The sequence below is a fragment of the Tenrec ecaudatus genome, chromosome 7 (assembly GCF_050624435.1).
Source record: "Tenrec ecaudatus isolate mTenEca1 chromosome 7, mTenEca1.hap1, whole genome shotgun sequence".
Lineage (NCBI taxonomy): Eukaryota > Metazoa > Chordata > Mammalia > Afrosoricida > Tenrecidae > Tenrec > Tenrec ecaudatus.
In genome coordinates, this window is record NC_134536.1 from 23666952 (window position 1) to 23689820 (window position 22869).

A 22869-nucleotide genomic window follows, 5' to 3' on the forward strand; every position below is an offset into this window, starting at 1 on the left:
TATGTTGACAAAGGAGGTAGTGAATTCCAATAGACCCTGAGCCCCAGGTTGCTCGAGCTGAATCCATCAGAACCCTCTGCAGATAGCTTCTGAATCTCACAAAGGACTATCAGTGGTGTGAGGTTGGGATGTCTAGGTCAGAGGGACATTGAGGAGACAAAGCCAAAAGACTGAGAGGGGCACAGAGGAAGCAATGGAGAAATGGGTGACATTCCAGTCCATGCTACCAGCTGTGCCCCTGCCTTGCTGTGATTTGGTTTGGTTTCCCAATAAATTCTCCCTTGTGCCCATTTATGGTGTGTCATTTACAGGAAATTGGGTGTAGTGGCGATCCTAGTGAATCGCGCTGCTATGAGAAGCGAGGGAAAGCCCTGAGAGAAACAGCCATTCGTTTTCTTAGCCCAGTTGCTTGTGGCAGGCAATATTTCATTTGGCCTCACATTATTCACTGCGACTTTAATCACATCAAGAATCAATATCAAGGTATATTCCACTAAACTTTATTTAATGACACATCTCATTCAATAATTATTAGATTGTATTTGCATATATATGTGTGCTGAACTGGCCAAGAAGTGGACTGACAACGTATTCTGAAACCTTTGATGATCGCAACAGTACAGTCTTGGGTTCAAATACTCAATACATATTGCCATCTGTCAAAGGTCAAAAAAGGAAAACCATGAATCCAGATGTATCATGAAGGACTTCAGTGAAGTAACAAGTGCGTGCTCGGGTTCCAAACAAAGGTTAATAATACAAGTCCACCCAGAGGTTCCATAAGAGGAAAGAACTGGTGACCTGCTCCCCGAAAGATTTCAGCCTAGAACACCCCACGGGCAGTCTACTCTCTCACATAGCATTGAGTAGACCATGAGTATGAGTCATAATAGACTCAGTGGTACCCACAACCACAACCACAGGTACATCACTATATAACTCTCCGTGATAAAGAAGCCCTGGCGGCATTGGGGGCTCAGCATTGGGCTGCTAACCTCAAGGTCAGTGGTTCAAAGCATCAGTCACTCCTTTGCTAGCAAGATGAGGCTGCCTGGTCCTGTAAAAATTTACAGCCCTGAAAACCTTATCGAAGAACTAACCTCATCGAGTTGATTCTCAGTCGTAGCAACTGCCCCTGTGGGTGGGAACCCTATGTGGGGTCACTATGAGTTAGAGTCCACTTTGGGGCAGTCAGATTTATTTTTATGTGATAAATGTGTGAACACGGTAAATAAACAGCTGGCGTTTCTGCTATGACCAATAAAGCATGATCATTTAAGTGAGGCAAAATCCACTACCCTAAAGTAACACAGAAAAGTCTGGCCACTTGAATAAAGCAGGAACTTCATTACTAGAAATGTCTTGATTGGAGTGATTTTTAAGGAAAACTCAATTATGAACACAGTGATGTTATCTTTTTATTAAAAAATGTATCAAAGGCTGGGCAGAAGGTTAAGAGCTACGTCCATATATCCAATGACTTCTCTAGTTCTCTATATACTTTCAGGGGTGAAATGGCCCATAGAATTGCTAGAAGTTTGATTTCTTGAGTGCTATGTATTCCAATCAAGAAAAATGTGGGTGGTCGTGTGCACCTGTATTTATGTGCTGAGTCTCTCGTTCTCCTGTGGAAATCTGACTTTAACGTGAACAGAAAGAAATTAGTCAATTAGAAGGCAAATATATTCCCTGCCTACCTCACATGGGCAAGGAGAACCTCCTTCAGCTGGGGCCGCCCATGGCGGAAGCTCCCCAAATCTCTCATGTTCCACGGCACTGTGGTTCTCACAGGGATTCCACTCGGAGGCTCAGAACAGCCAGCAGTGGTTGGGAGGCCAAGGAAGAAACCAGGGGTAAGAGGTTCCCCAACATGACAGTGGAGTCTGTGGTGGTTCCATAAAGAGTGTAGGAGTGGAGTCTAGCCTGTCAATCCAGAGACAGCCAACGAGACCTCTCTGTGGTCTTGGCCTTCTCCTGAGAATTCTGGGAACTCTGACATTTCCTCCGTGGAGACAGGAGACTCTCTCTAGATTCTCTTTCTCTCAGCTCACTCCCTTGGAGACTCTCTACTGACAAAACACATGGCACTACGCTGATAGACCCTGTGCTCCGGGAACTGGAGAAACCATATGGAGACCCCTGACAGAGCTGAGATGCTTACAACACCACTAGATCAAAGACTTTCTACCCAATGGCCTGTCATCATCCTGCATTTGGCATCATTGCATGTGTTTCGTGAGTCTGAAGAGAACTTTATAGATTAAATATTGCACCTATGGGCTTGGACTGGAGAGGGTTGGGATGTTTTAATGTACAACTACCCTTTATATAAAATTCTGTCTTAATACACATATTAATTTCCATGGATTTGTTTCTCTAGTCTACCCAGACTAACACAAGGTCGGTGGTCAGGTGGCCTGCCAATGAACAGAGAAACACAGAGGGGACTGACATGGGAGGGATGAGGCAAGAGCCAGGCAGAAACTGGGGACTAGGGCAGGCCGTAGAACCTCAATGTGCGGGCCCTGGATTCATGCTTAACTGGCTGGGTGTTCTTTGCTGGTACTGCAATATTTTCTTTGCTTTTGTGTCTTTATTTACTTTTTTTAAAAGTTAGTCCTTGCCAACTCAGAGGATGTCTTGAAGAGCACAAAGACCAGGAGAAAGGATGGTGGATGGTAAGTACAGTAAGTAATACTGTTCTCAGGAGAGAGGGGAGGCTTTCAACTCCCATAAAGAGTTACAGTCTCGGAAACAGTTCTGCCCTGTCCTCACGGGTCACTGTGAGCTGCAATGAACTCAATGGCAATAGAGTTTGGTGAGAGAATCTGAAGATTGTTCTACTAGTTAACTAATACAAGAGGGCTTCAAAAGGTTTGTGGGAAAATGGAAAACATAACAGTATTTTTTCCACGCAGTTTTGAAGCCCCCTTGTATAACCTGGGTGAGCTATACTTGTATATTGCATTGAAGAAAACAATGATACATCAAAATGGCAAAAATAGTATGAATTTACACATTTCTGTACTGCTTAGACAGGAAGGGGGATACTGACAGTTGCAAACCTTTTAGAGTTTTCGTAAGTACACAGGTAACTGCAGTTCAATTACAAATTATACGTACTTCATAACGATTTGCAAGCAGGATGAATCATTGGGGGTAGCTGAGTTTTCTGCACAGCTGCGTCCAACTCCTGTAGCCTGATCTGCTCTTCTTTTTAATGATTGTCATTAGAAAGGAAATATTTTAAAATGTAATATAAATTCCCTGCCTTTCTAAATTAATGTATAGTGTTTTAAAAAAATAAACCAACATCCGTATCTTGAGATTCTGCTCCTCTATTGTTAAAAGGCCCAAAGACAACTGTGTTTTATATTATGTTTGAATGCCAGCTTCGTTTAGAACCCTAATAGCATAGTGGCTTACCAGCTGGGCTGGTAACAACAAGAGCAGCAGTTTGAAACCGCTAGCAGCTCTGAGGGAGAAAGATCAAGCTTTCTACTCCTGTAAAGAATTATCATTTCAGAAAGTCACAGTAGTTCGACACCATCCTACGGGGGCCCTATTTGTCGGAATCAACTCAATGCTGTGAGTTGGAGTTGGAGCTCCTTTTTATCATTTTCAAGCACCTCATTCCATGAGATGCCCGGCCATTTTCACCATCCACCTTCTGCAGGGCTTGGTACTTCCAGTTGACTGCTTACCCATAATTCACTGGAAAACAAGCTAAGTGAGCTGCTAGTGTCGTAATAAGAGCCAGAACCTCTCAGAAAACCCCCGAGGAGCTTTCCTCAGAGGGAAGATGAAAGGTCTTCAAAATTTCCTACAGAGTATTTCTCCGGCTCAGATTGCTTCCCACCCACTCGCACAGTCTCAGTGCAGGAGGGGGGTGGGGGTGGCGGGAGGAGGCTCAGATGCAGGTATTGCAGGGAAGGGCACACCTGACATAAGCGTGGAGCTGGGAGGAGAGCACACTCGAGAAGGGAAAGCCTTCAAGAAGGGAGAAAGCCAGGGAAGAGTTGGGCAGGAGGAGCAGAAGGTGACAGGTGAACGAGGAAAGAGGTGGAAACTAGCAGCACAATGTAACCTGTGGACAGAAAGAGGACAGGTGCTACCTGTGTCATGAGATGCTAGAGCCACGCCGATCCGTCCCAATAATTTAAAAGTTGTTCAAGAGCCAAAGCGATGTTTTTACAAACAAATGAAAATCACTTATCTAAATAATGTTCTTTAAAAATGCTTATAAATGAAACGACAATAGTTTTATCCTCATTTTCACGTTTACTTCAGGACCCCATGTATGTACTGAAAGAGTCTCATCTGGCTTGGGAGCCGCAGTTTGCCGATACCTGTTCTAGGCCAAGTGAAGGGCTAGAATTCCATTTCGGGGTACTGGCAGGTTTTCAAACCAGGGGAGCTAATACCATGTTTGTGTTGTAGAAATGCCATGTTCTGTTCTATACTGGTGCAGGGATACGAACTACAGAAGCTCTCAAAATGTTCTAGTAAAAAGATGGCAAGGAATATTTAACTGTTATTAAAATATTCTTAAAAGCATACAACATTAAAGGAGATTATAGTAGAAAAGGGGAGGGGAAAGGAGAGCTAAGAGAAATAAAATGCACTAGAGAGAGGTATGTATTTTCTGGAATAGTTACTGTAAAGTAGAAAAACGAAGGGAGGGAAAAAAGAGGAGCTGATACCAAGGGCTCAAATAGAAGTAAATGTTTAGAAAATGATGATGGCAACATACGTACAAATATGCTTGACACGATGGATGGATGGAATGTGATAAGAGCTGTAAGAGCCCCAATAAAATAAGTTTAAAAAAATAAATAAACATTTTTTTTAAAAAGGAAAAGAAAAGGATCAATCCAGTTTGGTAAGTTCCTGTGTACAGTCTGGGCAGCCCTGCTCAATAAATATGCGTGAGGACAACAGGACTCACCGTCACGAGACGCTTCCTGCTCTGTCTCCTGCCACTTCGAACACGTGAAGGGCCATCACACCCCACGAGATGGCTCGAGTTCAAATGCTTTTTCTGGTAGCAGCTACATGTAAGTGATAGTGTACAACCAAAGTACAAAAGCTATTAGGCTAATTTTCTAACATGTATTGTTAGTAGCCAGTGAAATCTGCCAACATGACCCAAGAGGAAAAAAATTACTGATAGTTAAAAAAAGAATGCTATGACACTAAATTGGAAGTATTTTTGCCTTGCACTCCAAATTTCATATTTGAAAATCTAGTGTAGACACATCTTAGATATAAAATATGACTCAGGGGAAGCAATATTTTTTTTCAAGTCTGGAACGAAATGACTACCAGGGAGACTGCATTAGTAAGGTGAAGCTTCAGTGAAACATCAAAGTTTTATTTCCATAAAGGAGCTTAACATAAAAATGTTACCTCTGGTGGATTGTGATAAGAGTTGTATGAGCCCCTAATAAAATGTAATAAAAAAAAAAAGAATAATGATTAGGGCAAAGAATGTACAGATGTGCTTTATACAATTGATGTATGTATATGTATGGATTGTGATAAGAGTTGTATGAGCCCCTAATAAAATGTTTTTTAAAAAAAGATGCCTCTGTTTTCCAAAAAATACAAAAAATAGAGATAAAAGGAGAATAAAAGTAGACTTTAAATTGGATACGAAGAGACAAGCAATCAAACTTCATCATCTCCCAAACTTAAAAAATTATACTATCTTCTTATTTCTTGCTGCATCAAGTTAAAATGCTATAACTTCCAAGGTGCTCTGGAACCTGAACTTCACAGCACCGATAAGCTCATCATTCCCTACCCAGTCCCTGCACAGACAACCGTGACTTCACCCCAGCACTCAGTGGGGCTGCTCTTTAGTGATCTTCGTTACTGTTGACCATCCTGTCCTTCTATGTGGTCAGGGCTCTTCAGTGAACCTCATCATTTCCTACCTTCTCTGCTTTGACTGAAGACCGTTCTCTCTTGGAATGCCAATGCCATTGGAACTTGCAGAATACAACCGAGATCGGACAATACAGAATTCTGTATTATTGTTTGCTTACCTGTGCCCCTACGTTTTTTCCCCTAAATAAAAGGAAACCTTCTTGGGATTGTGTGTCTCACAGTTCTTTATCCTCATGGTGTTGTGCGCCTGGCAGCGTTCATTGAAGGACACGATAAAGACCTAGTATGTGCCACAACGCAGTCCAGATATTGCAAAACAGAGCGAAGAACAAACAACATCTCATCCTCATGAAGATTCCATATTAACTTTGTGACAACTTCCCTTCCCTGTGAGTCTTTCACCAACCAGGAAATCCAAGAAACTTCCGTGCCCCGAGCACTTATTGGGGGCCTCATGACCTAGGCATGACTGAGTGAACCAGCTCAGGGCAGCTGATACCAAAGGTTGGCTTCCTGGGCAGCCACCAAACAAGAGGAATCTTATGAGCATCACCCGTTAGGTGTAGTCTGGAGCCTTTCTCCAAGTCACTTAGGCTCCCGTGAAAAAGACTCAGCAGGACAATGGCTACCTGTCCAAATGCCTGAGCTAGTTCCCACTTTTGTCAAAGAAAACATTTTCCAACCATAGGCTCCTTACAAGTCATCAATGCTCATGAACTGCTGCTGAGCCCAGCAGGGGAGCATGGGGCGGTCTTCCAACTCAAGGTGAAGCGAGAGATGGAAACAATGACAAGTGCATCAGTTTTTAATGCATCAGTGATTTTATTGTCTCCAGTGAGAAATTACAGTAGAGATAGAGGTTGTTCTCCAAAGTTACTGCAGTTTCTCTCTAAATTTACTATTAAAATATAGGTCTAATTGCTATAGTAAGATCAAGTTTCCATTTTAAACCTAAGTACATACTCATAAAATGCTACTCAAAATTCACTCAAACGCACTGCCACTGAGTCAATACTGACTCACAGCGACCCTATCAGACCGGGTACAACTGCCCCTGTGAGGTTCTGAGACTGTAATTTGTTTAAGGAGTAGAACGCTCCGTCTTTCTCCCCCAAATAATACTGAACTCACTTCTGAGTCAAGGCTGACTCACAGCTGCCCGACAGGACTGAGTGTAACAGCCCTGCGGCTTCCCAAGACAGTACTTCTTCATGGAACACAAAGCCCCTCCCGACTTTCTCCCGAGGACCCAGTGGGGAATTTGAACTGCTGACCTTTCAGACTGCAGCCCAATGCATAATGACTACATCACCAGTTATATTTAAATGGGGGAAAAAATGCTTGGATGAAAACAAGGGGTATTTTCAGGTCTAAATTTTAAAATTGATATGACTCAATTTCTAATTTTCAAAAAGCCACAGAGTGAAAAGTCAAGTACAGAGGATATCACTGGCCTGTCACTCTGAGCCACTCACTCATCAAACCACAGAACAAAATTTGTGCACACCCAGTCCACCTGCCTCTTAGAGAATAACAGTGACACACAAAATCAAGGTCATTGATGCTTACGATCAATTCCTCCCTTAAAAACCTTGAGTATGAGGCCTAAAGGCCAACCATTTCTCAAAGCAAAGACGGGATGATAAGAGCCGGGAAGGGAACAACACAAGGCGGATACACTGGGAGATGTGTAACCGGTGGCAAAGGGCCACTGACTTACAGAGTACGCTTTCACCACAAACTTAACAAATCAATTTTTAAAAAGCATATTGAAAAATAACCCAGAAGTTAAAAAACATTGCTTCGTATTTAAAGATATCAAACGTTACTCTTGTGTTTCATTCTAATCTTCTTTTTGCAAGGACTTAATGTCATCAGAAAGGTATGTTTAGTTTTTAAAGGGATTCTAAAGAAATCATTTTCCCCTATGATTTTTAGAAGATTACTGAAGTATAAAGGACAGTTTTTCTTTAGAAAACCTAGATAGTTGTTAAATAGTGACAAGGATGATGAGGTGATTATTTCGGACACAATGCTAACTAGCAGATCCTGACACGCTAGAAGAAGTTTGTCTTCTTCTTCTGACATGTCTTTTTGGCGATGTACAGAAGAAATCAATCTCACCTGCTTTGGATTGTAGGTTTCTTCTTGGTTCGTCTGGGGCCTCTATTGGCTGATCAGCAAGGAACACTCGGGCTTGGTCAACGGCATTCAGGACAGAATATCCCTTCTCCTTCAATTCACGCCTCAGAGCCTGTGGAATGAGAAGCAAGGTTGGATTTGTGACCTGAAGTGTTCACCCAAGAATGGCACCTCTTCAGTTGTTCCACCTCTGACCACACTTGTCAAAGGAATGACGAATCACCAGCCTGCACGTTAGCTTAGAAGTGAAATTGTAAATTTCATCGGTAAGACTGATGAAATATGAGTATAGACCAAAATTGGATCATGCTTGTAGAACTTAAAATGTTTTTTTAGAGAATTCTCCTTGAAATATTCACTTAGGGGAAATTATTAAAGTGTATTTGAATTTACACAAAATGTCCTCTCCAGTTTTCACAACTGTGAGATAGCTAAATATAACAGCCTGTTTTAAGAGACGTTCTTCTTCTGAGACTGATTGACAAAAAGATTACTTCCACTGGTACAAAAGAAGGCAATTTCACAAGTGATAATAGAATCCGCTGAAGTGTTTTACATTCTTTAGAGTACATTAAGGAGGGAAAAAAAGAGATAGAAACAAATTAAAAAACGTGACATCAAAACTAAGCCAAAGAGAACATATGAAAGCAGTCTCCGATGATTTTAAAATATGTAACATGCCTCATGCTGAGGCAATTACTAGTTTTTTGCCTTGTGAGAGTGTTCAGACGAAGTGGGGGATTTCAGAACAATACATCTTTTGCACTTTCATTCTTTTAAGTGAGGTTAAGTTTTCACCCCTCCTACAAAGTATTTGGTGCTTAAGACTCTAAATGGCCAGGGGTAAAAACCAACGGAACTCACTCAGTGGCTGCTGCAAGGTACGAGCAAATGACGATTTGGTCTTCGTATGTGCTATTCCAGTGTGAGAGCTAAATCCAACTGCTAACTTTGTTGGTCTCTTAGAATTGTACACATAAAACCTACTGGCTCTGGTGTTTGCTTTTAGAGCAGTCTGGAGCAATGCATTACGAACACTGAGTTTTTCCCCCTCAAAGATGGCGCTCTGAAACAACCCATTACAACCCTTCTGAGCTAACAACATTGTTTGCAGTCTCATCTCCAACAGTGGATAATGCGTGGAAACTAGTAAATTTTAGAAATATAAGAATAACCACCTTAAATAAAACCATCGAGCTAAGGGCTGAGCATATGCAAATGCTAACCCCAACACCTTGTGCTGTGTCATAATAAGGACCCAGCATTCTAATTTGGAAAACTCTGCCACTGACCCCTGAGAGCGCAGTTCTCATTCTGACGTGCATGGAATTTGTCACAAGTTCAAGCCAGTTCTACAGCATGCAGTTTTTCGTTTTATGCCAATAAACCCAATAAAATACAGGTAATGAATTTAAAGAGATCATCGTGGGTGGCGAGTGTGAGAAGAGGGTGTAAAGGGGTAGTGAGCATGTAGAAGGCTGTTTTGCTTTGTTTGTTTAGTGATAAACCTTGTAAAAAGATCTGATTTACCAACTTTTTTTCTATTTTAAAAAGTGAAAAATCCATAAGTAATCCACAAGTAATAAAGTAAATAGATTATGATCAGGTATGAGATGAAAGAAAACTGTCACTACAATCCAGATCTATTTATGGGTTCATGCAGATATTCATAAAGAGCCCTAATGGTGTACTGGAATAAGCATTAGACTGGTAACCAGAAGGTCAGAGGTTAGAATCCATTGGTTGCTCCTCCGAAGAAAGAAGAGACTGTGCCCCTATTCCCAGTCTCAGAAGCCCTGCAGGGAAGTTCGTTCCATCCGGTACAGTCACTATGAGTTTGAGCTGACTCAACAGCAGTGGATTTGCAAGCATTTAAATAATCAAAATAAGGAGGCCTCGTGGCAGTCGGGTGAGTGTTGGATTGCTTCGTACAAGATGGGCAGTTCAAACCTGCCATCCACTCTACAGGAGCAAAATCAGGCTTTCTGCCCCATACAGATTTATAGCCTCGGAAGCCCTAGTTAAGTTTGCACTGCAGGTAAAGCAAGCACAAGTAAGCAAACATGTCCAGGTGAACAACGACTGCTTGTGATCATTGCATGAGTATGTTGAGAGAAAGGCAGCACAAATCCCATCCTAGCTATTGAAGGCATATAGCTTTGGTGGGGCAGGGAGTGTAAGTTAATAGAAGAGAACCATCTAGCACAGAGATAATGAGAAAGTTGACATAAGGCAAAACGGTACTCAGTGCCATTCATCGGTATGTCTAGAAACTGGAATGGGATCAGGGGGTGGTGGTTATCTTTTCAACAAATTTAAAAAACAAAACAACAACCAAAAAAACCCAGCTGTTGGAGAAATCCCAGGATTGCACATTCTAGCAACACGAAATTATTTTCTCACATGTAAATTTTGTATTTATGGAGATATTATACATACTTAAGAAAATAGGAAAATACATTTTAAATCTACAACTACATATATACAGTTACAGGTTTTCAGTTAATTCTTTTAACGTAGATAGTTGTTCAAAAGACTCAGAGCTCCAGACGAATCTAAATTATGAGCTGAAACATAACTTCTGAAAAGACTTGAGCAATCAGGTGATTTAAAAGATAGCAGTGTTAAAGAGTACGTAATAGAATTGTTTTCTAATTTAGTGGTCATGAGAAATATTATTGAAATCTAAATCTAACCAGTAAATAAGCTCACTGCCACTGAATCGATTCCAACTTTGAGCATTCTCTACTGGGCAGAGTAGAACTGCCCCTGTGGGTTTCAGAGACTAAATCTTTACTGGAGTAGAAAGTCTCATTTTTCTCCAATGAACCAGCTGGTGGTTTCTAACTGCTGACTTTGTGGTGAACAGCCCAATGAGTAGCCCACTATACCAGCAGGACTCTTCAACCAGAAAATATGTTGTGGTTGTTGTTATTGTTATGTGCCATGAAGCCAGTTCCTGCCCATAGCAACCTTAAACACGGCAGAACGAAACACTGCACAGTCCTTCACAATTGTTCCGATATTTGAACCCATTGTTGCAGCCATGGTGTCAATCCATTTCCTCGAGGGCCTGCCTATTTTTCGCTTTCCCTCTGCTTTACCAAATATGATGTCCTTCTCCAGGGACTGGTCTCTCCTACTAACATGTCCAAAGTTTGTAAGGCAACATCCTTCCCTCTAAGAAGCACTCTGGCCGTTTTTCAAAACAGATCCGTTTGTCCTTTGGGCAGTCCATGGTACTTTCAATAGTCATTCTTCTCCAGCACCACAATTCAAATGCAAATGATTTTAAAATCATTTTATTGGGGACTCATACAACTCTTATCATAATCCATACATCAAACGAGTCAGGTATGTTTGTACATGTTGCCCTCATTCTTTTCTAGACATTCACTTTCTGTTGAGCCCTTGGTACCCTCTCCCTCCCTCCCCCCAAACGTCATAACCCCCTGACAGATTGTACATTGTTGCTATTTTCACCTCTCACACAGACCACTGTCTCCCTCCCCCCATGGTTTCTGTTGTTCTTCCCCCTGTTGAGGGGTACATGGTTGTGTGTTGATCATTGTGATCGGTTCCCCCTTTCTCTCTTCCTCTTCCCCCTACCAATCTGATATTATTATTCCCACTCCTGTTCCTGGATTCTGTGTGACATGAGCTTCCATCCCTTTCTATTCCTGTGTACATGTTCCAGTTCAGTCTGAATTGAGAAACAGCACTGGGGTCATGGTAGTGGGGGGTGAGGATCCAGAGGAATATAATGTGTTTCATTGATGTTTTACTGCACCCTCGTGGCTCATCCCTTCCCTGTGGGCCCTCTGTGGAGGGATTGTTCCACACTCTACAGATGGGCTTGGGATCTCTGCTCCAGCCCCCCTCATTCTCAACAATATGTTTTTGTTTGCTATATGTCTGCTGATGCCTATTACCCCGGTCCCTAGGACTCCTCATGATCACACCGGCAGTGTGCTTCTTCCATGCGGACTTGTTGCTTTACTGTCGAATGGCGGCTTGTGTAACTTCAAGCCTTTGACACCCCAGACGCTATCTCTTTTAAGAGCCAGGCACCATCTGCCTTCTTCACAAAATTCACTAACACATCCTTTTTGTCTTTAGCGATTGTGTCAGGAGAGTGAACATCTCAGACAGCCGATTGGTTAGAACAGAGTGTTCTTGTATTGAGGGAGGGCATGAGCAGAGGCCCAAAATCCATCCCCTACCTCAGTGTATTGTCGTATAAATATATGTACATAGGCCAATACCTCTATTTTTGTGGATCAATGTATTTACATATGTACACCACTATGTTTATACTTCTATCCATTGCTTTGCTTCCTTGGTCCTTCCACTGTTTTCTTTTACCGTCCTCCAAATGTTCTTGCTCAGTCTTTATTCAATGTCCAACTTTCAAATGTACATGAGAAGATGGAAAATACCATGGTCTGGGTGTGCTGGACCTCATTCCTCAATGTCACATCTTTGCTCTTCAACACTCTCAAAAGGTCTGTGCAGAAGATTTCCCTAAGGCAACATACCCCTTGACCTCTTGACTACTGCTTCCATGAGCACTGATTTGGATCAAAGCAAGACAAAATCTCTGACACATTAAGCTTTTCTCCATTTACCATGATGCCACCTATTGGTTCAGTTGTGAGAATGGGGGTCTTCGTTACCTTGAGTTATAATCCATAATGAAGGCTGCCATTTGTGGCTTTCCTCTGCAAGTGCTTCAATCCTCTCACTTTCAGCAAGCACGGTGGGGCCATCTGGATCTCAGGTTACTAAACCTTCCTCCAAACCTTACGCCACAGTCCTCCTCATCCTTCTCTGAGGATTTGCTCAGATTCAACGAGTATGGTGAGAGGATACAACCCTGTCACACACCTTTCCTGGTTTTAAGCCATAGTGTTCCTTTGATCTGTTTGCACAACTGTCTCTTGATCTGTGTACAAGTTCCTGAGGCACACAGGCTCTGAAACTCCCATTCTTCTCAAAGCTATCTATCCACAATTAGTTACGATGCACACAGCTGAATAGCTTGGCACTGTCAATGAAACACCAGTACATACAGAAGAGGAAAATATTCTTACCATGATACGCAGTGCTATACGAGACGTCTTTTCTTGGAAGGAAAACTAACACGAATGTACCTACTAAGCGCGTGCTGCTGGCGAAGAGATGGTGGGAATAAAAGACCTCCACATTCAGGTTGACTCAACTGGACAATGAAACCACAACTGCGAAGTACTAGTAGGTGAGCCTACGCAAGACTAAAAACTGAAACAAGAGGGCAAAACAAAAAGGAATTCGACTCAAAAAGGAAGAGAACAACAGCACTGTCCTCTGGGAAGCTAATGAAGGCGGATGGGGTATAAGGTCCACGGAGCGCGAATCCAGATTTTCAGATGAAAAAAGGGGAGAATAAGAAGCGTACACCTTGGGGGTTAGTTTGGTTCTACTTTTAGAAAGTCAAAATCAAATTTACATTTGTCTACAGAAAGAAGACAAGAGGATCAGAGGGAACTAGCCCTTCAATGTCCTGGCGGCAGACATTCTCTCCATTTTGCGTGATAATAATGTGTATCAAGGTGAAGTGGACCAATGAGAGTGCTGTGTGTGGTGGAGAGGGAGAGAGGAGGCAGGCTGGCATGTTTGCTGAAGCTCCTGCAAGCATGACGTTGAGGGAGGTCAGAGGGAAGAAAGGAAAGAAGTGAGTGACCAGGGACCAACGGGTAAAACACAAGGAGCACCGTGAATTTATTTAAAAGGTCCCCACAACGAAACAGGTGAGAACTCTTTGAAGAAGGCCTCATGACGGACTCTGGGAAGCTCACTCATGGAAGTAGAATCTCCGTGGAGGGGAGGTACTGATTCTGAAAATTTGAACATGGTTCAAAGCAGAGTACAATGTCTTCAATGGGAGTATATTTTTGGAATGCGACAGAAAGACTATCAGGTTTTCCTGACCCATCAACTGTTGCTGGAGTCCTGTAAACTAGTATTTTGGGGTGAGGGGGGGCAATGAAATACTTTGGGCCGTGGTATCTAACATGTTTCTTCCAAGTAAGTCCATATTGGAAAGAGAGGGTAACATGCAGATTGCGTCAACCAAAAAAGATCCGGGAAATGAAGCTATGAGCTACAATGAGAAATAACAGGCTACTTAATTTAAAAATGTACCTCATAAAAGTTGGGCCCAATGTTTAAGGAAAGCTCATTTACTTACAAGGGAATCAAGTCAAATTTTAGGTGAGAGACAAGGTCCAATCTGCAGAGTTCCCTTGTGATTAAGCCTCCATTATCTAAGAACAGGAACAGTCTTGCCCTCAGGCAGTTTCAGCCTCAGCATTGGAGAGTGTATTACTTCCTGAATGCGTCCTTCCCCTCACCATCATGACTCAGGTCTACTTTACCAATCCAGCTAGACCAGAGTAGGTACATTGGTACAGATAAGAGCTCTCCACACATGAAATCCAGGACAGATAAACCGCTCAGGAAAAGTCGTGGGAATACCCATACCATGAGGGTGTTGGGGGTGGGGAGGAAGGGATAGAATAGAGGTACTGATTACAAGGTTGGATATATATACCCATCCCCGGGCGGGGGGACAAATAATAGAAATGTGGGTGAAGGGAAACAATGGATGGTGTAAGATACAAAATAACAATAATGATATATAATCGACGAAGGATTTACAAAGATGGGAGGGTGGGGGAGGAGGAGAAAAAAAGAGGAGCTGATACCAAGGACCCAAGTAAGAAGAAAATGTTGGCAACATATGTACAAGTATGCTTAACACAATTGAATTATGGATTGGTATGGAATTAAGACTTATAAGAGCCACACAATAAAATGATTAATAAAAATGCATGTCAATAACTATGTAACTAGGATCGAAGGTGATATTGCTGTCCAATAATTAAATACTTCATCCTGGATACTAGCTTGATCAAGGGTAATGTAACCGAGAGGAATTACTGAAACCCAAATGAAGGCTAAGCATGATAGTAGGACAAGAGGAAAGTATAAGGAAATAGAGGAAAGAACTAGGAGGCAAAGGGCATTTACAGAGGTCTAAATAAAGGCACGTACATATGTAAATATATTTATATTTGAGGATGGGGAAATAGATCTATGTGCATATATTTATAGGTTTAATATTCAGGTAGCAGATGGACATTGGGCCTCCACTCAAGTACTCCCTCAATGCAAGAATACTTTGTTCTATTAAATGGCATTCCATAATGCTCACCTTCCCGACTTGATCGCTGAAGAGAAAGCAGGTGCATAAGCAGATGTGGTGAAGAAAGCTGATGGTGCCCGGCTATCAAAAGATACAGCGTCTAGGGCCAGGGTCCCTAGGACGTTTATCCAGCCCGCTGGGTATTTTGGCCCTGTTTTGTTTTCTACTTCAAAATAAGATATGTGCCGTGTGCACAGGAATTTGTTCATAGGTTTGGGTTTTTTTTAAACTATAGTCTGGCCCTCTAATGGGTCTGAGGGACAGTGAACTGGGCCCCTGTTTAAAAATTTTGAGGACCCCTGGTCTAGGATCTTAAAGACTTGAAGGTAAATAAGCAGTCATCTAACTAAGAAACAACAAAGCCCACATGGAAGAAGTACACCAGCCTGTGTGATCACGAGGTGTCTAAGGGATCAGGTATCAGACATCAAAGGAAAAAAGATCAGAACATTGCAAATGAAGAGGAGTAGATTGGGGACCCAAGACCCATCTGAAGGCAACTGGACATCCCCTTACAGAAAGGTCTCAGGGAAGAGACGAGTCAGTCAGGGTACAGTGTAGCAACGATGAAACATGCGACTTTCCTTTAGTTCCTAAATGCTCCCCTCACCCACCCCACTATCATGATCCCAATTCTACTTTAGAAATCTGGCTAGACCAGAGGATGTACACTGGTACAGATAGGAACCGGAAATACAGGGAATCCAGGACAGACGATCCCTTCAGGACCAGTAGTGAGAGTGGCAATATCGGGAGGGTGGAGGTAGGGTGGGGTGGAAAGGGAGAATGGATTACAAGGATCTACATGTGACCTCCTCCCTGGGGGATGGACAACAGAAAAATGGATGAAGGGAGATGTTGGACAGTGTAAGATATGACAAAATAATCATTTATAAATTATCAAGGGTTCATGAGGGAGGGGGGGCTGGGAAGAAGGAGGAAAAATGAGGAGCTGATCCCAAGGGCTCAAGTAGAAAGTAAATGTTTCGAGAATGATGACGGCAACAAATGTACAAATGTGCTTGACACAATGGCTGGATGTATGGATTGTGATAAGAGTTTTACAAACCCCCAATAAAATAATTTTTTAAAAAGCACACACACAAACAAGAAAAATGTGTATTACTTCTATTCCCTTGACCAACCCAAGAAAGCTTTCCTGGGTGTGTCCTTGATGGAAAGAGACAAACTGAGAACTCATGGTCCTGTGTCATATCCTGAATGCCAAGAGTGGAAGGCTCGGGACCAAACTTGCCAACTCTTCTCTCTAACTTAACTGTGTCCAAATCATAGTCCTGTTCCCACCTTAACTGCCATGTACTTGATCTGCCACCAGTCATGTTTTTGTGACAGTTTCCTGTGCCCTCTTACATCCTTTTTAAGGTCTCTGAACAATCTCAGCAAAGCCGTGGATGCCAGGATGACCTAGTCTCATCTAAGGATCTCCTAAGGAGCCCTGGTGGCACAGTGGCTTCAGCTGGGCTGCTACCTGAATGGCTGGCAGTTTATAACCAGCGCGGCTCCACGGGAACGCAACTGAAAACAGTTACGATATCAGAAGTCCCACAGGCAGTTGCTATGAGTCAGCATTGACTCAATGGCAGCAAGTTCGGTTTGGTGTTTGGTATCTGAACGATGTGTCTTTGTCTTAGTATTATTCTTGGTCTTGTCCCTGTGCTGTTTAAGACTTAACAAATGTTCTTCTTAAGCTATATTTGAGATAAAGAATCTCTTTTGTGCCCTACAACAGAGCCCAGGTGACACAGTGGTTACGAATTGGGCTGCTCATTGCAAGGTCCTCTGTTCAAAACCACCAGTTGCTCCTCAGGAGAAAGATGAGACTTTCTACTCCCTTAGGCGTTACAGTCTCGGACACTCACAGGGGCAGTTCTACCCCGTCTTAGAGGGTCACTATGAGTCCCCACGGACTCGGCAGCAGTGAGTTTTCTTTTTGTTTGTCTCCTACAACACACTCGAGATTTAGCCAGTACCAGGTCCTGAGAAGCCAGTGAAGAACTGGTGAGGGAGTCAAGGGGGCACAATGATTTACATTATAGTTTCTATTTAAATAAATCCATTGGGAGACTTCCTTGATTCCTAAGGGAGATACGTCTGAGCTGATAGAGCACCACAGGACTGGAGAATGTGTGTTTTCAACCACTTCAGTTTTAAATAATCCACTCTGCACAGGGTGCTGTCTAGGGAATGTCTCATGGGTTCCCTTTCTGTACCAACCCAAGAAAGGGTAGTGGGCAGCAAGTACACGTAGCAGGAACCCGGCCACGTGAGTAATAGTATAGGCATCTGGCCCTAATGCCAGTTAATTATGCAAATATCCTAAGAAGAATATGCAACTAATGAAAGCTATCTGTTCGTATTCTATTTTTCAAATTTGATTTTATTATTCAATTTGTCCTATCTCAATTATATTTAATTGCACATCAGAAATGGATTTAACTGTCAACAGCATTATATGTATATATAAAATCATCTCACCTCCCTATACCTCTCAATTACACATAAAAGAAACCTAGCATTTCCTAACCACCTGGTGAACATTAATTATAAGATAATTAAACTCCAACAGAGTTGTTTAGTATACAGAGCTACAAAGTGGCACTTAGCTGTAAGTTTGCATATCACATGGCTTATATACGGGCTGCCTTAAATGAACATAACACAATCTAATTGGAATTTTTCTATTTTAATCACTTTGTGTTTTCATTCAAAACAATTCTGTCCCAAAACATTAACAAGTATTGGCAAGGGCATGAGGAGACTGAAACCCTCTTACATTGCAGCTGGGCATGTAAAAGGGCACAGCCATTGGGGAAACCCGTGGGCAGTGAAACGTTAAATGAGGAGTCTCCACAAACCCACCCACCCATCGCCATGGAGTCAATTCTGACGCAGAGGACCCAATAGAGTAGAGCCGAGAAAGTTTCACCAATCTCCCTGGGGTGCAAATGCCAACTTTGAACTGCCAACTTGGTGGTTAGCTTCCCAGTCTTTAACTCACTGAGCCACGAAGGCAGGCCAAATAGTAATTCAACTCCTCTAAAAACCAAGCCCATTGCCATCGCATCAATGTCATTCCAAAGCACAGCGACCCTGTAGCACAGAGCAGAACTGCCCTGTGGGTTTTCTGAGGCGGTGATTCTTTCCAGGAGTAGAAAGTCCGGACTTTCTCCTGCAGGCTAGCTGCTGTGAACGCTGAGCTCGAGGTTAGCAGCCAATGGCTAATGCTGCCAGGCCTCCTCAATTCAACGCCCACATCAGCGGTTCTCAACCTGTGGGTCACGACCCCTTTGGGGGAGTGGAACAACCCTATCCCAAGGGGTTGCCAGATCCATAACAATAGCAAAGTTTCAGTTATGAAGCAGCAACAAAAATAATTTTATGGTTGGGGGGGTCACCACAACGTGAGGAACTGTATGAAAGGATCGTGGCATTAGGAAGGTTGAGAACCACTGTCCTGGATGAATGTAAACATAAATCCATATAAACACTTGAACACATATGGGAGCTTGGGCAGCACTGTAACAGCTGAGTCCATGTATCCAGCAAGAGATGAGTGAATCAACAGAATGTGATATTTACATACAATGAAACATTATTAATCCAGGAAAAGTGGTGAAGTTTTCATAGATGTTATCATACGGGTGAACTTTGAAGACATCACGCTGAGTAAAAGATGTCAAACACAGAATACGACACAGTGCATGATTCTATTTATATGAGATGCCCAGGAGAGGCAAACTCAAAGAGATAGATGAGGGATGGGATCCCTGAGGCTGTAAATAGTTAAGAGAGCAGACAGTCTCATCTTTTCTCCCACAGAGTAGCTAATGGGCTTCAAGCACCAACCTTGCGGTTAGTATTCCAAATCTTACTGAGCAGCACCACATCCTGCGAATATTGTTAAATTCCTAACGGGTCCATCTTCAAAGTCACAGCTCATCCTCTATAGTCCATCAATAAGGAAATGACGGCCTCCCCAGTCATGTTTCCAGACTTCTCTAGGCCGTTGGGAACTTGAAATGCGGCTAGTGCACCTGGAGAAATGAATCCTCAACTGTGCTTCATTTTGATTTATTAATATAAATCTGAATAGACATATGTGGTTAGTGGCTGTCCTACTGGACAGGGAAGCTCTAGCATGTGCGCATTGCTCCTGCCACACCCTACAGTTCAAAGCAGCAGCCCATCACACTAGCACAGCGACGGGCCTGGGACATAGAGAGGCATGCTTCCTTCTTGTAACAGCATACCACACAGGGAAGGGGTGGAGGAAAGGCACGGTTGGCTGTATGGTTACTAATATTGACAGTGGTCAGGGCAGGTGTCTCAGAGGCAGCAACAGTTGAATACAGATCTGAAGGAAGTGAGGAAATAGGCGGCGAGAATGAACATCTAGCAAAGAGTAATCTAGGTGGAGGTAACCAACAGTCAGAAACGAGTGAGCAGTGAGTGGGAGCGATCACTTCGGCAAAAACACCTTATGGGGTGCAAATGAAGGGTTGGGAAGCTGAGGTTGACAGGATTGTCCCCTGGTGATGACCTACTAGTACATTACTGACCCTGGGTTTGGCATTTACCCTGGAAGTGCTCCTGAGGTAAGATGTCACAAAGCGTATGAGCTTTCTCTTTTCATTCCTCACCAGGGAGACCCACACAAATGTAGATAAAGTGGGGTTTTACTACAGGTAGGACGGCAGCCTCAGTTGTAACAAGAAAGCAGCAGCAAACTACTTTCTAAAAGGCAAACAAAACTGTATAAGTCTCAAGCCCAGGCAACTCAAGGGTCAAGAGCAGTAAGTGGGGAAGACAGTGATCATTCTGTGTCCACAGAGAAACTTCAACCTTTCTCTTATGCGAATCAACACAATGTAAAGAAAACAAAAGTCCTCGGGAGACGACATCATGATAAATGGAGAAATGCCTGGCGCTGTCACAGATTTCATTTTACTTGACTCCACAATCAACCTTGATGGATGCAGCAGTCAAGATATCAAATGAGGTATGACATTGGGTAAATCTACTGCACAAGACCTTTGAACGTGTTAAAGAGGAAAGATGTCACGTTGCAGACCAAAGTACACCTACTCCAAGCTTTCATATTTCTGATGACCTAATACAAATGGGAAAGCTGGGCAATGAATATGGAAATACAGGCATCAATTGATGCATTTGAGTTCCGGTGCTGGCAAAGAATCTTAAAAGTACCATGAAGGACAAAAAAAAATCTTCATTACAAGCAGTCCAGCCATGCTGTCGCTTAGAAGCAAGGATGGCAAGACTTCATCTCACGCTATTTTGGACTGGTTATCAGGAAAGACCAGCCCCTTGGAAGGACATCCTGCTTGGTGGAGGACCGGAGAACAGGGAGACTCTCAATGAGACAGGTTGACACAGCTGCTATAGCAACGGGCTCAAACCTAAGTGAGGACAGAGCAGGGCTGGGTGTGTTTCTTCTGTCTTACAGAGGGTTGCCCTTGATCGGAACTGACTGGATGGCACAGAACAACAACAAACGTGGCATGTGTGGTGCGAATGGCTAATAAGCTCAGCTGGTAACCAAACTGCTGGTGATTTCAGACCATCTGGAGCCACTTAAGCCCCCTCAAGCCCGATTCTGCTCTGACATCCGTCTATTTGCCATGGTTGGGAGCTGACAGGTGAACTGTTCTGTTGTTTTTATGTAGCACGTTGATACTATTAGGAAGTGTGACCTGTTAACCTTAAAGGTTGGCAGGTCAAACCCAATAACCACCATGAGGGAGAAATCGATAAGGCGATCTGCTCCCATAAAGACTTACTCCCTCAGAAAGCCTACCTAGGGTGGCTATGAGGCAGACCCGAATCAGTTGGTGGGTTCGGGGTTGAGTGACTGCTGGTTGTCATCAAGTTTGTTCTGACTCAAATACTTATGATTTCCCGACAAAAAATTCTATCAAAATAAAAAAAATTAAAGATTAAATTCATATAACACATAAGGAATTAGGTTAAGCACACGAGGAAATAACTATTAGTAACTTCCTAGTGGCACAGTCATTGAAGCACTCAGCTGCTAACTGAAAGGCAGGTAGTTTGAACCCACCTGGCACTCACAGGAGGAGACAGTGTGGAAGTCTGCGCCCATACAGACTTACAGCCTGGGAAAGCCATGCGCATTCCTGCTCTGTCCTGGGGGGCTCCTATTGGCTGAAATCAACTCTACAGCAATGGTATTGGCTTTTGTATTTTGGTCCCTCCCAATTGTTAAGGAGTATATCGTCTAAAAGGGAGGAGCATATTGCATAGCTTTCCATTCAGAATGTGGTAAGCGCCTCCAATCTTTAAGAGAGGGTGCTTGACACATGGGTCTATGTATGGATTGTGATAAGAATTGTACACGCCCCAATAAAATGATTTTTTTTAAATATGAAGTCTCCTTGGGAAAAAATTATATTTAACTTTTCCCAATTAAGCTGGTTAATGTGTGTTTTCTCCATACTATGCAGTACTATGTTATATAAGACAAAGGAAAATGTTCACAATGAAACTGGAAATAAAACCATATGTTGTAAAAAAAACATTAAAAATATGTTGTTTTAAAAATTAAAAAAGAGAGAGGGTGAAATCACAGATGAGGGGAGTGGAGTCAATTTTAAGCAACCATCTCAACAACACACACAAGAGACAACATCACCAAGAAAACACGAACCACGTGCTGAAAAATAAATGGAATTAGATGAAAGGCAATTAAGGGGCGGGGCAGTTCCAGAAGAGACGAGACAAAAGGAAGGCAATCTAATTTCTCAGTGTTGTCCCCATTGGGCAGCTTCTACCTGTGCCTTTAAGCTAAATGAAACCCATAGAAAGTCGGATTGGTGTTGACCTGAAGCATGGAATCAGAATTTAGCTACAAAAATCACCGGGTTTCCATTCGCAACAGGATTTCCATGAGCCCATCACCCCTGCAGTGGGACCATGTTGCTCCCTGCCGCTATCCCTGCTCTGCAGCTTTCTCCACTGGAGGAGCCCCTTGGTCGCTACTGGTGTTTTGAGTGGCAGGCAGAGGGATAAAGTGCTCCTTCTTAACCTTGCCAGGCCTAAAGAGATGCTCAGTTACCTGCCTATAATAGGCTGCAGGCATCTCTCCACACCTGCTCGAACTGAGTGGGAAAGGTTGGGGATTAGGGGATAAAATGGTATGAAGAAGTGACTGGCCTGGCTTAACTCAGAAAGACTAGCAAGTCAATCAGCGGCTCTTCATTTTCATCTCCTTGAAGGCGGCCCCGGCTTGCTGGAACGGCGGAGCTGCTGCCAGGCAGACAGCAGCAAGATCAGGTGCCCCGGCACCACTGGTGGGGACAGGGTGCTACCATCTCTCAGCAAGGGCTCAGGACCTCAGCGAAGCTGGGAGCGGTGGGATGGAGGGAGGGAGGGGCCCCTCCTCTCCCTCTTTGCTCTAGACTGGCAGCTCGCCATATTGTACTAAATCCTGGGTGTTTTTCTCATCTGCTTTCTTCAGTAACAAACTCTCTCCTTTCTTCAGTTTACAGCCATCGTCCACGTTTTCTGTGTATCAAGTTCCAAGGTGCGCT

At 43.0% G+C, this 22869-nt stretch overlaps 1 protein-coding gene across 5 annotated transcripts in view; it reads right to left on the bottom strand.

Moving 5' to 3' along the window:
• UTRN (utrophin) overlaps nt 1-22869 on the bottom strand; it is a 593146-nt gene that overhangs the window by 131761 nt on the left and 438516 nt on the right. For all 5 annotated transcript variants that reach the window (XM_075554433.1, XM_075554432.1, XM_075554428.1 and 2 more), the window contains exon 54: nt 8017-8146. In XM_075554433.1, the coding sequence (XP_075410548.1) occupies nt 8017-8146 (130 nt within the window). The remainder of the gene's footprint in view (nt 1-8016; nt 8147-22869) is intronic.